The following is a 17,018-nucleotide window of genomic DNA, read 5'->3' as shown; positions in this document are numbered from 1 at the left end:
CATATACAGACCCCAGCACCCAGCATCATGCAGGTAGAGCATCCAGCATCATGGATATACAGCACCTAGCTGTTCATATATAGGCCCTAGCACCCAGCACTGCGCATATACAGCTCCTAGCACCGTGTACATACAGCCCCCAGCACCTACACCGGGGATGTATAGCAGCCAGCACCCAGCATCGTGGATATAGGGCACCCAGCACTGTGCATATACAGACCCCAGCACCCAGCATTGTGGATATACAGCACCCAGCTGTTCATATACAGGCCCTAGCACCCAGCACCGTGCAGGTATAGCACCCAGCACCATGCACTGTGCATATACGGCCCGTAGCACCCAGCACTGTGCACATACAGCACCCAGCACCCAGTCTCATGAATATACAGCCCCCAGCACGCAGCACGTACAGCCCCTGGCACCCAGCACAGCACATATACAGCCCCCAGCACCATGCACATACAGCATCGAGCACCAGGCACCTATAGCCCCCAGCACTGGGCACGTACAGCTCTAGCATCACGCACATATAGCCCCCAGCACGTATAGCACCCAGCACCACGGACCTACAGCTCCTAGCACGGTGCACATATAGCACCGGGCACATACAGCCCCTGGGACCCTGCCGGCAGCGGCTCTCGCCCTGCCTGGATCATTGGAATTCCGTCTCGCTGCTCCGGCAGGGACAAAGCGCTCCTGCGCGGAGCCGTGGCCGGGGGCCAGCTCGGGGGCTGGATGGCAGCCCCGGCCCTGCTCGCCCAGGGCCGCCGGAGCGAGGAAGCCTTTTGTCCCCGCTGCCTTTTCTTCCCGTTCCCAAGGCGCTGGCGAGGAGGGAGCGGGGCCGGGCGAGCCAAGGACGCCGGGGCCCCCCCCCGGCCACAGCCCTCCGAGCCCCGGCTCCAAGCGCCTGGTCAGGGATGAATGGAAAATTTCCAGCCCTTGGAGGGGGAAAATTGAGGCCAAATGCAGTAAACGAGCGGGAAAAGGGTCACAGGCACTCAGATGGTGTAGACTCTCCAGTGGCTCGTAATAGGGTTGAGCCCCCAATGTCCCAGACGACGGGGGAGACCCCGCCTGGAGCCGGAGCATGGATTGGGGAAGGGGCTGCAGCGGGGGACGCGCCTCATCCCCCTCTCTGTGCCAGTGGCTCCTGCCAGCTGCCAAGGTGCCCTGCCAGGCCGCAGCGAGCGCGGAGGGGGGGAAGGACAGGGGACGAGGCCAGCGGCTTTCCAGGGACGCCGAGCTGCAGGGTGAGTCAGCAGCCGCGGCGGCAGCGCCTGGCCCCGCTCCAGGCGGGAGCCGAGCTGCCTTCCCGGGAAGGAACGGCCTCTTCCCCGCCGACAAGCCACGGGCGCGCTCGGATTTGCGCTTGGCGGCATCGAGCGGGCGGCTCCGGACCAAACGCCCCCTGCGAAACACGCCGCAATTCCCAGAAAAGAGTATTCATCTTTTTAAGCGGCGGAGGGCGGGGGCTGGAGCCGGGGGGGAAGCATCCGTGCATCTGGATGCAGCGGATGCAGGGATGGGGATGGAGAGGGGGCAGCCTCTTGGCAGGGGGAGCTGGCAGGGTTTAAAAGCCCGGAAGCAGCTGGGGGAAAAGGGACGGGGACGGGGACGGGTGTCCCTCCGGTGGGGGGGTCCCTCCGGTTGCTGGGGCTTCCTGGGCTATCGGCAACAAGGAGAAAGGGGGTCCTTGTTGCAGCCGGGTAGGAGGGGGGATGTGTCCCCTCCCAGGGCTCGAGGGGGCTGGGAGGGCCCAGGCGTCCTGGCCTCAGCATCCTCCAGCTCGCTGCTCCGGCACGCAAGGAAAACCAAGGTGAAAGAGTTCCCAGCGGAGCGGCTGGGAGCTCGCGGCTCTGGCATCAGCCCTCCGGAGGGGCAGGAGGGTGGCAGGGAATATGGACACTGATGGGGAAACTGAGGCACGAGCTGGGTGGCACTTGGTGCCTGGATGCCCCTTGGTACCAGATGCACGTCCCATCCCCTCCACATGGGAAGTCTCCAGACTGGCACCTACATCCCAGCCCCGAGGAAGAACCTGATTCTGCCCTCAGTTTGCCCAGTTTAACCCCTTTTCCCCAGACCGACATCCTCAGGGGGTGGCCTTAAGTCCAGGACCCTGATGTCCATCTCCCCAGGGCTGGGCTAAGCCCAGACTTAACAAGAAAGCTGCCAGTAAAAGGCTGGGTGCAAATATCCTGGGGGCAAAGCGGGTCTTTCCCAGCCCTCCGGCATCCATATGGAGAAGCAACAGGTCCCGGGTTTCGCCTGGGCTTTCCATGGCTGGCTCTGGAGCTGGGATGGTCCAGGGCATCCGTGTAATAAAAAAGGGAGCAGCTCCCAGGCTCAGACTGCTCCGGAGCAGCAAAGGCTCCATCACTGGGGTCAAAAACTCCAACTGGGATGGGGGGCAGCACGGAGACCCCAAACCCCCCCCAAATGCACGTTTCTTTCTCCCCTCCTATTCCCCCGTTGTCCCGTGCCTCAGTTTCCCTCCCCTGGTGCCAGCCCAAGGCCAGAGACTCTGCAGGACGGGGACGGGATCCCACTAGCCCTGTGCTCATTACAGCCCTGTGTTATCCTATTATTTGCTATATTTCTCATAGGCTGAAGTCTCTTTTTCTGCTTAAATTAGAAAGAAACCCCTCAAAACCAACCCTTCAGCACTACAGAGTTGACTTGTATTTATATATATACATATATATATATATATATAAATGCTTGTAGGTGCTGAAGGACGCTGGGTGTCAGGGCTGGGGGGCACCCACCGGTGCCAAGGACAAACCTCCTGCTCCAGCATCCTCTGCCGCGTGTCACCCCGGGGGGGACAAGCACAATTGTCCCCCCATCCCAATCCCAGCTTTTTCCCGGCACCCAATGAGGAATAACTCAAAGGAGCCATGACCCCCCCACCCCAACCCTCAGCATCCCTTCCCGGCGGGGGGGCTCCGTTCGCATCCCACCTCTCTCCGGCGTTCCCGGGGCGGCCGCCGTCGGGAGAACAACTTTCTGCAGGCGGGAGGAGCCGGGGGGGGCTGCAGGCGCGCGGCGCCGCAGAGCCGGGATGCAGCTCCGGAGGGAACGCGCAGGCACGGGATGCGCCGGGCAGCGGGATGGCAGCGGGGCTGGGAGCGAGCGGCGCCGGGCATAAGTGCAGGCGCCGGGAAAAGAGGAGAGCGCCGTGTGTGTCCGTATCCGCTCCTCCTTTTTTTTTTTTTTTCCACTCCTCCTTTTATATTTTCTTCCTTCCCCTAATTAAAGAGAGAGAGAAAAAAATTACTACTGTGCTGGCAAGTGCTTCGTCCCTCCCCTTCCCTCCCTCCTGGCAGCTGCCAAGAGGCAGCGCAGTATCCCGAGCAGGGAGCGGAGGATGCTCCGGCCAGGCGGATGCAGCACGGGAAGGCGAGTGAGCGCTCCGGGTACCCGAGCATCCACGCGGCTGGCGGAGCTGGGGGGCAACGCGCAGGGGCTTTTGGTAGCCAGGAGGGTTTTGTCGTGCATGGAGGTGATGGAGGGGGTGCCACGGGACAAGAGGGGTCCCTCTGATCCGCTCCAGCTGGCACCCGCTGCCCGCCCTGGAGCTGGGTGCGTTTTGGGCTGGTTCAGCCAAATTCCAGCAGCGCTCCTGTTATACAGAGGCAATGCAGCCTCACAGGGCAGGACAGGGTGGAAAACACACACAGGGGCATCCCGGCGTGCACTCCAGCCCAATCCTGCTTTTCCAACGGGAATCATTGGGGAAGGTGCTCAAAGCCACATTGGGCTCAGACTTTCCCCTGCACATGACTCCTTTTCCCCAGCACGGCCAGGGAATCACTGGTCAGCCAGGGAAATAATTAAGGGCTGCTTGCAAGCTGGCACCCGCATCCCTAAAATCCCACAGATCCAGCACCGCAGCAGCTCCTCAGCTGGTGAATCACATCCGTTGCCGGGAATGCTTGTGGCAAAGCAGTGAAGCCTGGGGAAGAGCCAAACTGCAAGCTCAGCAAGGAGCATCACGAGCCCTAATTGAGACCAAGTGTTCCCGCCAGCGCTCCATGCCGCTCCACTCTTGGATTTCCTGGGAGCTTTGTGCTATGGCCATGGGTCTCCTGGAGACCCTCGAGCTCCTGGAGCTGGAGAGGAGCGGTCAGGGAAGGGTGGCGATGGGCACACAACCCTTATCAGACGTCAGAGAATCCACAGGTGGCCCTCGTGGCAAACAGCTGCGCTGCGTTGCTGCCTGTCACGGTGCCATGAAAGGAGCCCCATGGCCCAGCTGTCCTCCTTCCTCCTCCTCCTTGCCCTGGGTCCTGCTGGTGGCCACGTACCAGCGCCCACCGTGTGCCCTCATGCTGAGCTCCCTGGCACCGAACCAGCCCCCAGATGCCACGTGTCCCACATACCCATGGCTCAGAGCAGCAATTCCCAGTTCCCCTGTATCCCTTCGGGAACCGGGAAAAGTCAAGCCTGGGGGGAGGGGTGTACACGGACATTCCTGTCCTGGAGGGTCCTGACCCCAGCATCCTGCAGGGACACATGGGCATCCCCAGGGAGTTCTGATCCTGGCATCCCAGATATCCCATCTCAAGGAGCTCGCGACCTCCACTATCCTGGACATCCCATCCTGGGGGACTCCTGACTCCACAGGGAAACAGACATCCGCAGCTCCAGGGACTCCCAAACACCAGCATCCAGGACAGCCCCATCCCAGGGGCTCCTGCAGGGACACACGGGCTCCGCAGGGGCTCCCGACCACCTGCATCCTGGACATGCCAATTCTGGAGACTACCAATATCCTACTGGGAATACACATGGACATCTCCAGCTCCAGGGACTCCTAAACCCCATCATCCCAGGCATCCTCATGCCAGGGAATTCATGACCCTCAATGTCCTGCAGGGACACATGGATGTTGTTGGCTCCAGAGACTCTGGATTCCCCTCAGCATCCCTAAATTCCCCACCCCAGAGACTCCTGGCCCCCAGCATCCCTCCAGGACACATGGACATCCCTATACCAGGGACTCCTGCCCTTCAACATCCCTCCAGGACATAGGGACATCCTATCCCAGAGGCTCCCAATCCCCAGCATCCCTCCAGGACACATGGACATGCCAATCCCAGGGGCTCCTCTGTCCCTAGGGGACTTCCCAAATAGTAGCTCTGCTCCCAGACAGACAGTCCCAGTTTGGCCATCGAGGGGAGACCAGGAAAAGCCACGGAAAAGGCATGAAGAGGGATGGAAGGAGACGGGAACAGGAAGAGGGCTGGAGCTCCCAGCACAGCTGCGAGCCCTGGGGGCCTCCTTGTGGCCACTGCGGATGCTCCGGCCCCGGCTCCCTTCGGATGCTCCTGCGAATCCTGAGAGCCTGGCACCCACACAGGGTGCTGAGAGAAAACTGAGCTGGAAAAAGCCCTGGTGGAGAAAAAAAGAAAAAAAGGAGAAAAAAAAAAACAAAAAGCAGGACAGCAGGGACAGGTAGCCTGCCCCAATTAGCATCCCTTAATTAGCAAGCAGCAGTTCCCAGGGACTGCCTTAGCTTCCCTGCCAGTGGATGGTGCCCCAGGGAAAAACAAGATGGATGGGAAAAGGCAGGATGGATGGGTAAAGATAGGATGGATGGGAAAAGATAGGATGGATGGGAAAGGTAGGTTGGATGGGAAAAGATAGGATGGATGGGAAAGGTAGGTTGGATGGGAAAGGTAGGATGGATGGGAAAAGATAGGATGGATGGGAAAGGTAGGTTGGATGGGAAAGGTAGGATGGATGGGAAAGGGCAACATGAATGGGAAAGGCAGGATAGACAGCGAAAGGTAGGATAGAGGGGCAGGGTGGATGGGAAAGGTAGGATGGATGGGGAAAGGCAGGAGGAGGAGAGAGAGGAAGGAATGCAACCCAGATGCAGATCCGCAGCGCCGGATCCCTTGGGAGAGGATGGGCCCCCATGGCTGGCACATAATGGCATTCCCATCCTGAGCTGCGGCTGGGGGAATGGGCCGGGATCCATCCAGGAAGCGCATCCCTTGCGGAGCCGCGCTGGGACGGCCACCCCAGCGGTGCTGGGGACAACGTGGCTGCGGTGGCGGCTCCCGGTGGCTTTTGCCAGCAGAGGGGACTCTTGTTCCCCTCTCCGGAGGCACCAGGGTGGCAGGAGCCAGGGCTCCCGCAGGGGAATGCTGGCTCTTTGCCACATTGCATGGGATGAGGACAGAGCAGGGACATCCCCCTTCCCCCCCGGAGAGGAAAATCCCCAGGAAAGAAGGAGCCAGGGAGAATCCCCATTAAAACTTCTTCTTTTTTATTTTTTTTAATCGTTGGTTCTTTTGTTTGCAGAAATCCCCACAGTTCGAGTTTTAAACCCTTCCCCCCTGCAAATAAATCATCAGGAAGCTATAAACCTCCTCCCCCTGAAAAACGCTCCCCGGGAAGCAATTCCCATCCCGCCGGGAAGGAGCTGCCCCATGCAGGAGAGAGGCAGAAGCAGAAGGGAACACTTGGTTAACGGCTACTGAGTGTCGGTGGAACCAGGATCGACCCGCAACAAGATCCCAGTCGGATCCAGCTGTGCAACATCTGGGAAGAGAGGCGTTTGCAGCTGGAAGTTTGCAGCTGGGTTAGCACAGCGTGAGGAGGAAGGCGCTCCGCTGGGGATATCCGTGACACCCCATCCGCATCCTCTGCCAATTCCCTCGCTGGGAATGGGTTTCTTCTCTTGGAAATGTCCCCAAAGGGCTGTTCCAAGCCTCACCGGAGCGATCCCTGCTCCGGAGCGCACAGGATGCTCGCGCACGCTGGCGGCGGAAGAGTTAATCGGCGCTGCGGCGCCCGGGGCCTCCCCCTCGCCCGTGGTGGGGTATGAATAGCTCGGAGCCGCTCCGCTCACATCCACTCACTCCGGCAGCCGCTTTCCCTCTGCCGGAGGGGAGATCCGGGCAGCGATCCGGGAGATCCGGGCTCCGGGGCAGTGGCGATGCTGAGCATGGAGAGCTTGGTGGGTGCCCGAGGCCTGGGCGAGGAGTCCCTGCAGATGTGGGACCTCAACAAGCGCCTGGAGGCTTACCTGGCCCGCGTGAAGTTCCTGGAGGAGGAGAACGAGGTGCTGAGAGCCGAGATCCAGAGCGCCAAGGGGAGTCCCAGCGAGGACTCGTGGAGGAGCAAGTACGAGGAGGAGCTGCGAGCCCTGCGGACCGCGCTGGATGATGCCTTCAGGGAGAAGTGGTCTGCGGAGCTGGCCCGGGACAACCTCTACGAGGAGATCCAGTACGTGAAGAGCAGGTGCCAGAAGGAGCAAGCGGCTCGCGAAGAAGCCAAGAAGCTGCTGTCTGCGAGCAAGAAGGAGCTGGAAGAGGAGCAGAGAGCTCAGATCTGGCTGAAGGAGAGAGCCCTGCACCTGGAGAAAGAGGTGGAAGCGCTGCTGGAGATGCACGAGGAGGAGAAAGCAGGGCTGGACCATGAGCTCGCCAGCTTCTCGCAGAGCTTGGAGAGCTTCCGCTGCGTGCCCGTGGCTTTCCAGCCTGTGGAGGTGGAGGACTACTCCAAGAGGCTCTCAGAGATCTGGAAAGGGGCCGTGGAGACCTACAAGACGGAGGTGTCCCAGCTGGAGAGCTCCCTGTGTCAAGCCAAGGAGAACCTGTGGAAGGCCGTGGAAGACAACCAGCAGAGCCAGATGCAGCTGCAGCACCTGGAGAAGGAGCTGGTGGGGCTCAAGGCGCGCAAGGACCTGCTGGAGGAAAGTCTCTCACGGCAGTGGCAGGAGCAGAGAGGGGAGGCTGAGAAGTTCCAGGTAGGTGAGGGACACCCCAGCATAGGGATGTCCGAGGGTCCAGGAGGGGGCTCAGGGCACCCCCATCCTGGATAGGTGGAGGTGAAGACAAGGAGGGAGCAAATCCCAGAAGGAAAAGGCATGGGGAGGATGGAGAAGCTGAGGACATTGCCCCTGGAAGGGAGGAAGAGGGTGGGAGGAAAAGCAGCCCCGGGACAAGACGGACCCAAGGCAGCACCATTGCAGGGGATCCCCTCTGTGCCCCGACTTGCCTTCTCCACCAGCCAGGAGGCTTTTCCCCCTGGGAAACAGTGGATTTTCCCAAAGGAAGCAGCTTCCCCTCCCAGATGCTGGGAGGCAGGAGTAGGGCCAGGCCAGTGGCTTCACGGAAGGACAAACTCCAGGCGGATCCACTGCAGCCCGACAACAAATTCAGCGGAGGAGGCTGCGGAGAGGCCACGGTGGAGAGAGGGGGCTGGAAATGCCGGGAATGGCCAGGCCCCTCCAACGGGAGCGGCCGGGACGGTGGGGAAGGGCTCCCTCTTTGTTCCAGCTCCGGCGGGTGCCGGGAGCGGAAGGGAGTCATGGAGCTGTTTCCCACGCTGGCCACCCGGCCTTCCCCTCCCTCCTCCTCCTCGTCCTCCGGCTGCATCCAGCTGCTTTTGCTCCGTTCCCTGTGCATCGCTCTCCTCCGCGCTGCCCCTCTCCCTGCAGCATCCCTCGGAACGCTCCGGGACCCGGGAAAGCCCCCGGCACCAAGTCACAACCGGCTCGTCCCCATCCTCCGTGCCCCACGGCAGGAAGGGGGACAGGGCACGTATTCCCCAAGCACCCAGAGGATGAGGACAGGGAGCAAGAGCGCCCACGGAGAGGGGGGATTAAGCCACATGTGAGAGCTGCCCATGCCACCCAAGGGTCCCATGCTCAGACATGTGCCAGCCCCAAGGGGGGACACGAGCGGGTGGCCGAGCAGCCCTTATCCAGCTGTGCTTGCCACCCACAGCTGGCACTGGAGGCCCTGGAGCAGGAGAAACAAGCCCTGCGGGTGCAGATCGCCCAGGTGCTGGAGGACAGGCAGCAGCTCATGCACCTGAAGATGTCCCTGAGCCTGGAAGTGGCTACCTACAGGTGAGGTCCCTGGCTGGGCCACCGTGGTGGCCACCTCAGAGTCCCTCTCCCAGCCTGTCCCTTCCAGATGGCCCCAGACAAAGGGAGGCCGGGAGAGGACTGGGGGGACCATTAGCATGAGAATAGGGGCTGTCCATGATGTCACCCGCCACCACAGACACCAATCCCAGCCTGGGGGGGATGGGACGAGAGCCCCGTTGAGGCAGCGGCGGTGGGAATTCTCTTGCAAAGGGAGCAAAATTCCCTGGGAAAGGGCAGCACCAGCGGGCAGCCCGGATCCCAAGTGACTGGTTCCCTGCAAGGCGGGAGAGATGGAGCCCAAGGGAGCTCCGTGCCCGCTCGTGGCCCCGCTAAGCGCGCGCCTCTCCTTGCAGGACACTGCTGGAAGCGGAAAGCACCCGGCTGCAGATGCCCACCAGCGAATACAAGCTGGCCAACGGCTTGCGAGGTAAGAGGGAGGCCACCAGAGAGACCCACGGGCAAGCTCAGAGCCCCTCCGCTGCCAGGTCGAGGCCGTGAGGCTCAATATAGACGCGAGCGTCTTCCTGGCAGCGGTGGCCCCATGATAAGAAGGTGCTAACGGATTCCCGGGCCTGTCTGGAGCTGGTTTTCTGGACACATCCATAGTGGGATGGATCGTGTCAGGTATATCTGCTCCTTTGCCTCTCAGGAGCGTCCCAGGGAGTTGGTTGTCCCCAAGTTGAGTGTCCCCAGGACCCCACCAGCCTCCCCCAAGTCCCATGGGGTTCAGCAGCATGGGGACCATCGCAGCAGGTTGACTCCTTGGAGGAGCCCCAGTTCTTGTGGGACCTGGTGCGGATGCCCCCCGCTAATCCCAGCTGGTCCTCTCGCCCTTTGCAGATGCCAAGCTGGAGATGAAGCTGCAGCCCGTGACGCCCGAGAGCCGGCGGGTGCTGTCCTGGGACCTCTGCGTGAGCCCCTCCATCTTCCCCAGAGCGGAGGCCAAGCTGGCAAAGACCCAAAGCGATGTCCCCAAGGCCCCCACCCCCAAAACCAAAAGCCCCATCACGAGGGAGTTCCAGAAAATCAACTCAGTTCTCCAGGCACCGGTGCTGAAAGCTGCTGGCACAGCCGCTCGCTCAGCGCCCAGCCTGGGGACACCCAGTGGGGTGCTCCCATCTGCCCGTCCCTGCTCTCGGGAGCCACCCGAGTCCCCAGGTCCAGAGCCAAAGGAGGGGGACAAGGAGCCTTGTGAAGAACCCCAAGACCCCAGCGAGGAGCCACCTGGGAAGTCGCCCACCTCACAGCTGCTCTATCCCGACCGGCTGGTCACCGAAGCCTTGGAAGATGCCCTCAAGGAGGTGCGAGAGGATGCTCAGCCCCAAGAAGAGCCTGTGTGTGAGGCCGAGAGGGTCACAGAGGGCTTTGGGGTAGCGAGTGAACCAGAGGTCCCCAGCTGGAGCAGTCATCCCATGGAGGAGGTTGATGGTGCCAAGGACACTGATTTGGAAGCCCTCTTGGAAGAGAGGACTGGAGAAGACATGCAGGAGGAGGCAGGCATGGAGAGCACCGCTCGGCAGGATGGAGCAACGTCCCACCTGGAGCTGGGACCTTCTGATGAGCAGGACCAAGGGACACCTGAGCTTCTTGCTGCTGCACCAAGTGAAAGAGAAACCCAGAAGGAGATGAGACCTTGGGAGGAGAAAGCAAGCCAAGAGGAAGAGACATTGGCATCTCGGAGCCCAGAGGAAAGCGGGGAATCAGAATTTGCATGTGGAGATGCTGAGAGTCCACCAGGCAAAGAGACACATGAGCATCTGAGCAACTCCTGGGAAGGGAGTGAGGGTCTCCCCAGCCCAGGAGCTGCTGCCAGAGGAGACCTGGAGGAGCCGGAGCAGGGAGATGAGGACGGGGGTGCTGTGAGCATGGAGGCGTTGGACCTCCTGGAGGATGAGGAGAGACCCTGGAGCCCTTCAAAGGAGGAGGAAGAGTCCGATATCCTAGAAGAAGTGAAGGAAGAGCGAGAAGAGGAGTCTCTGCAGGAGGAAATCCAAGCCACTCATGCTTGTCCCATGGAAACTTACCCTGTTTTAGCTGGAGAAGGCCATCCTGGAGATGATCTTGTTGAGAGAGAGCCAGAAAGTTTGGAGCAGCGGGACATGCCTCTGTGCGGGGCAGATCCTGCTGCAGATGAAGAAGGGATGGAAGAGATGTGCCCAGAACATGAGCCCTCAAGCATCAAAGAGAGCATTTGGGCAGAAGAAGCTTCGCCAATGCCTGTAGAAGACATCATCGGAGAGGAGGCCACAGATGGCCAGGGAGAAAGGGGAGAGCCAGAAGAGGAGGCAGTGGAGGAAGAGGAGCTTGAGGCTGAAGGGAAGACACTGGCAGCTGAAGAGCTAAGGCAGGAGGAAGGTACTGTGGAGGAGTCTGTGGACATACAGGAAAACAGCTTTGATGATGACATGGTGGAGCAGGAGGACCTGGAGGCCCTGCCAAGGGAGGAAGACCTGGGCGGCGGCGATGGTGATAGCTCCCAAAAGCAGTGCCCAGAGGAGTGGGAAAACCTGGGAAATGAGGAGGACACAGAAGGGTCTCCAGGGACAGAAGATGCCAATATGCCCCAAGAACCAGCTGGGGCAGATGACATGCTCACAAGCACAGGAGAACCTGAAAATGAGGAAACAGAGGGCATTTCACTGGCGGAAACGAGAGAAGACGGTGATGATGATGATGATGATGCTGGCAGTGGAATCTGTCAGCAGGAACCAAGGCCACAAAACAAAGCAGAGCAGGAGACCGAGCCGGTCTCGGAGCTGATGAAGGAAGCCCAGGAGGGCCACCATGATGAGACCACCCAGGTGTCCAGGGACGAGGAGCTGCCCATGGCTCCAGAGATCCCATGGGAGGCAAGGGCTGAGGACGCCGAGGAGGAACTTGCTTTGGAGCCCGCAGGGGCAGAGAAGGTGGCCTCTCAGCAGGATGAGGACGTGGATAGTGATGAGTCCCAGGAGGAGGATGCTTGGAGAAGGGAAGAGCTGGGACAGGAACCAGGGATGTGCAAGAGCATCCGTCTGGAGGACACACTGCCGGACAACACCCCCCTGCACCTCTACAAAGGGGACATGGTGGCCACGACAGCACCCGAACTCAACCCTCTGGCTGCTGAAGATGCTACAGAACCAGCTCCAGGACCTGAAATGGTTTTGGAGGACGAAGGAGAGGTGGAGGGGAGCCATATGCCAACAAGTCCTTTAAAGGACAGCCATGAAGAGGGGACGGCAGGGATGGAGGCAACATCCGCAGCAGAACATGGTGAAGAAGAGGAAGGTTATTTCATGGTTTCTGCTCCCATCCAGGAGGGCTCCAGCCTGGAAGATGGTGAGATCTCAGAGGACTTTGAAGAAATCAAAGTTGGAGCAGTGGAAGGCATCAGGGATGATGTCCAAGCTCCCAAAGAAGCACCTTTGGCACCAGAGGAAGAAGAGCACTTTGAAGCACTTGCCGGTGAGGCAGACGAAAGCACGAAGGTGCCCCCAGAAGAAGGCGAGATGCCAAAAGCCGGGGATTTTGCCAACGAGATGGAGGAAGCCATGGAAGAGCCTCTGGGTGAGGGTCCTTTGGTGGGAAGCTCCGATGAGCTGGAGCAGGACATGGAAAACCCTGCTGTGGAGCCTGGCATGCATGAGGGACAAGGGGCTTCCGAGGAGGATGGTGGGGCAGGAGAGCTGGAGCATGAGGCTGGAAGAGCCTTGGAGCCTCCGAGCTCTGGCTTGTCCGGGCAGCTGGGGACCCAGGAGCCCATCCTGCAGCAGGAGGATGCGGCTGGTGCCACTGAGCTCGTCCCTCCCCAAGGGCTCCCAGCATCTCAGCCTTCAGGAGAAGAAATCCCGGAGAGCGGGAGCCTTTCCTTGGCCGAGCAGGAGCGGTGCTCCGATGCCAACCCACCTCCGGAGACGGAGGCCGATGACCGAGGGCACAGCGAGCCCGGCCAAGACGGTAGCGCGGGGGCAAATTGTGACGCGGAAGGGCTTGACCTCCCTGGAAAACTGCCTCCGGAGGATGTCATGAAAGCCTCGGATATTCTGGAAATCGTGGAGCAAGCCCTGGAGTTCAACCAGGAGCTGATGTTGGCAGCGAGGCCAGCTGAAGCGGAGCAGCAAGTTCCCGGGAGCATCCCGGCCAAGAAGCAGGAGCAAAACGGGCTGCCCAGCGAGGCCTCACTGGAGGACGTGGAATTTCCTCCGGAGCTTCCAAATGGCATCGGCGAGACGCAGCCGCCCGCGTGCCAGGAGCACACGGAGCCCAAGGCCACCTCTGCTGCACCTCCAGAAGAGCCGGCGCAAGGAGAAGGCGCCGTGGACAACCCGACCCCATCGCTGCTGCTCGCCAAGCTCGCCGGGACCGAGAGCGCCGCATCCACCCGGGGCAACGAGGAGCTCGGACAACAGCAGGACCAGCTCCGAGACGAGCAGGAATTGTGGTCGGAGGAGGACGAGTGATGGCGTCACCATCCCCACTCAACCATCGGGCGCCTCTCAGGGCGCGTTTCACCGTTTCCTAAAGATTTCTTAACACGTTCGTGTGGATTTTTCTTTTTAAAGGCAGGCGGGTGGGAGCCCAGTAGGTAGTAGAGCAAGGAGCTGGATGCAGTGAATGCAAAGAGGGGGCTCAGGTTCCCCCCACACAGCCGCATAATTCTTCTGGCACCTCAAGCCCGTTGCAATATTTAATTAAACTCTCCAACTTCATCTTCCTCACCTTTTTTTTTGTCCTGTTCTTCTTCCAGTCACCCTAAAGTACTGGACACGCACCCCTTAGTTGGCACGAATCCGATGCCGGGGCGCCTCTCACCGCATCCTGCCCTCGTGCTGCATTCACTCCCTTGCCGCTAATTTAATAAAGCATCGGCCTCCCACTTGCAGCCTCTGTTTCCTCCTTTCCTAGGGGCAGGTTTGGGGGGATGGAGGGGAGGGATGAGGCATTGGGATGGGGACAGCTTTGCCATCGCTCCAAGAGGGAACCCGGAGTGCAAAAGGCCACTGGGGCCACTATGAGAAACGGCACCGGGGCTGCGACGGGAGGTGCAAACCCTCCTTGCAGAACGGGACAGAGAGCAGCACCCTGCCTGGCTGTATTTAACCCAAATAAGCCCAAATCGACCCAAACAAGCCTGCAGCCCTGGGATTGCATCCAGCCGCAGCCCCACGCACCAGCGGACGCCGGGTGGCACCGGGGCGGCCGCGTTGACTCAATGGCCCCTTTGTGCCAACGTGCTGAGCCACGGGCTGAGTCACCGAGGGGGGGACCTGGCATCCCTTCCCGGCAGGACATCGCGGCGGGTGCCGGGCCCGCGGGTGCCCTCGGCAGCGCGCCGGGGCGCCGGGGCCGGCTTGCGGGCTGCCTGCCCGGCTGGCCTTGCCCACGCGCCCGATTTAGCCCGGGGACGCGATAAGGAGCCGCGACGCTTATCGGGCCTCTCCGCGCCAGAGCCCCCCAGCCCCCTCTGCTTGCCGGCTGCCTTTTAAGGGCAAACTCCCCAACGCCGCGATAAAAGGAAATAAAAAAATAACCGCTGCGATTAGCTCAGCCCCCGGTGCAAAAAGGCGAGCAGAGGAGCTGGCCAGGCTGGGGGCCACCGCGGCTGGCGAGGCAGGAGGTGACATTCCTGCCGAAATTAATACGCATTCCAGCTTGCTCCAGCGCTGACAAAGAGACAAGGGGGGACAGATGGTGCAGGAGGAGGAGGAGGGGGAGGAAGGCTCAAGGGTCACCAGGGTGCGGAGGGGCCAAGGCAGCGGTTTTGCAAAACCCAGGGGTTTCCATCTCCAAAGGGGGGGCTCTGTGCAAAGCCAAGCGCACCCCATTAACCACCTCCCGGAGAGCGGGAGCTTTCCTGCGGGGCGCTCCGGGCATTTCCCTCTCCAACACATCCTGCAGCTTTGCCTCTGGCACCCACATCCGACCCCAGCGCGGGGCAGCATCCCGGGCAGGCAGCGTGCGCGCGATCCGCTCGCTTCCCGTGCACCAAAAGGCCCCCGAGAGAAGCCGTTCACGGGGCCCATCATGGTTAAATGCAACCAGCCAAGCGCCTCTAATCTAATTTGGGGGCAAAAAGGGGAAAAGATGGGGCTGGAAGGGGAAAACACCGGACTCCAAAGCTGCTGGGGCACCCAAGGGTCCCATGCGAGCTCCAGCGCTCGCCACGGCCGGGCGGGCTCTTTAAGAGCCGCCCAAACCCCCTCGCGCCTCCTGGCCCCGCTCCAGAATCTTGGGGGTTTTGTTTCCTTTAAGCCTTGTCCAGGAGAGAGATTTCAATGGAGCCGGCACAAAACCCCCCCGCGGGGCCAGCCCAGCGCTGGGATGACCTCAGCGATGACTTCACTCCGCTCACGGCTCCCAAAAAACATTGCAGAAACCTTATAAGGAAAGGACTAAAAATACCCCCAGAGGGGCGCAGGCTCCCCCTCCCCAAAATGAGCCCTGGGGGATGCTAAGAATATATATTAGGAATGATGGGGGGGGCTGATGCAGCCTCTATGGATGGATTCGAACCCCTCCCAGGAGACAGACTGGTCCCAATGGACAACCCAGAGCATCCCGGCTGCTGCCAGGCCCCCCACCCCATTAGCCGTCGGGAATAGCTCCAGCCGGCTATAATAAGCCCCATCCCGCTTTTTTTCGGGGCTCTCCAGCTGCCGGGTCATGACCCCCCATCCGCGCTGCGGCCGCAACAGCTGCCGTCGGATCGGGACGAAGCAGATGCCAGCGGGACGAGCCTCCGTCGGGAATGCGCGCCTGGAGCCGTCCATCAGCGCGGGGCGAAGGACAGGGCGGTTGGTGGCAACCCCCGCCCCGAGCGGCACCCCGAAAAGCACCCAAGTGGGTTGGAGGTGGTGGAAATCACCTGGGTGGTGACCTCGGTGTCACCGTCTTGCAGGATTCGCACGGGTCTGGGGACATCGGGCCAGCCCACGTGCCGCACGCGGGGCTGACTCACCCTCCGGCGGAGGAAACGCTGACAAAAGCGGCTCCTTCCGCCCCGCGGGACCGGTCCGGCTCGCTCCGCAGCCGAGCACGGCCTTCCGGAGCCGAGCAGCCCGGGACCAAACCCTGATTGGGATCCAGCGCCCGCTCTGGGCCAAACGACCCAGGATCGGGGATGGGAGCGGGCGAGCAAAGGCCACTCGCAGGGTAGCGGCCAGCGCGGCCGCATCGCGCAGGAATTCGGTACAACCTTCCCCACCGAGCCCTTGGGCAGGTGGGAACGGGGTCGCTGAAACCCCAGTTGGGCGACAACTGCCCGGAGGGGTTGGGTTTCGCGGCCGAGGGGCGAGGGGAGATTTATCGCCTCCGGGCGCAGCACATTGAACCCTCCTCGAATTGCCCCCCGGCTGTGGGGACAGGGCACCCAGCTCCGGAGCCCGCGGCTTTCCCAAACATGGCCAGCGCTCCTGGAGGGTGACACCGGAGACGGCTCCACGGGGCTGCTGCAACAGGGGTGCTGGTGGCTGAAGGGGACCGTGTCCCCTGCCGCCTCCCGTGCGGCCCCAGCGCATGGGACCCGCCAGGGCCCTGGCAGCACAACTCACGTCTGCCACCTTGCTGCCTTCACGCCTTTCCAGCGCCCTCCTCCTCCTCACAAGCTCCGCAGATTTAGGGTTTTCTGACCTGGGTCCCACTCCCCAGGGAGCCCCAGCACGGCACCCAGCGCATCAGCCAGGGGCTGGCTCCAGGAGGGCTCTGCTCTGGCTGTGCCTCAGTGTCCCCAGATTTAACCATTCCCTTCCCCAGTTGTCCCCTAGGTCAGGGCTGCCAGGTGGGGCTAACAGCACCCGGTCGCTGAGCAGCGTTAACCAGGACGAAAGGTTCTCCAGGCAGCGCCGCTCCCCAGCCTTGCGCCTGAGGCTGGGCAACTCGGTGCACACATGGCCTGAGACCAGGCAACTTGGCGCATGGGCCGAGACTGAGACCAGGCAACTCAGCGCACGTGCTGTGCCTGAGACTGGGCAACTCGACGCATGCACTGAGATTGAGACCAGGCAACTCAGTCCGTGCACCGAGGCTGAGACTGGGCAACCCAGCACACAGGCTGCGGCTGAGACTGGGCAACTCGTAGCATGCACTGGGGCTGAGACCGGACAACTCAGCGCACGTGCTGAGGCTGAGACAGGGAAACTTCCTC

At 61.3% G+C, this 17,018-nt stretch overlaps 1 protein-coding gene across 1 annotated transcript; it reads left to right on the top strand.

Moving 5' to 3' along the window:
• The first annotated feature begins 6,952 nt into the window (after positions 1 to 6,952).
• NES (nestin) lies at positions 6,953 to 13,335 on the top strand. Its single transcript, XM_088535417.1, has 4 exons — positions 6,953 to 7,765; positions 8,748 to 8,872; positions 9,247 to 9,320; positions 9,734 to 13,335. The coding sequence occupies exons 1-4, from the start codon at positions 6,953 to 6,955 to the stop codon at positions 13,333 to 13,335; spliced, it is 4,614 nt and encodes a 1,537-aa protein (XP_088391543.1).
• Positions 13,336 to 17,018: the final 3,683 nt, after the last annotated feature.

Source organism: Tinamus guttatus, unplaced genomic scaffold, assembly GCF_059628265.1.
Source record: "Tinamus guttatus ecotype Peru unplaced genomic scaffold, ASM5962826v1 Tinamus_guttatus_pri_ptg000629l, whole genome shotgun sequence".
NCBI classification, from domain to species: Eukaryota; Metazoa; Chordata; class Aves; order Tinamiformes; family Tinamidae; genus Tinamus; species Tinamus guttatus.
Note: the sequence above shows the minus strand (reverse complement) of the source record. Positions and strands in the feature narration are given on the sequence as shown.

Excerpts from the sequence above, each read along its gene's own strand:
- NES (XM_088535417.1), top strand. The coding sequence starts at position 6,953 with ATGCTGAGCATGGAGAGCTTGGTGGGTGCCCGAGGCCTGGGCGAGGAG. Across the intron at positions 7,766-8,747 it reads GGGAGGCTGAGAAGTTCCAG|CTGGCACTGGAGGCCCTGGA; the intron begins GTAGGTGAGGGA and ends TGCCACCCACAG. Across the intron at positions 9,321-9,733 it reads GCTGGCCAACGGCTTGCGAG|ATGCCAAGCTGGAGATGAAG; the intron begins GTAAGAGGGAGG and ends CGCCCTTTGCAG.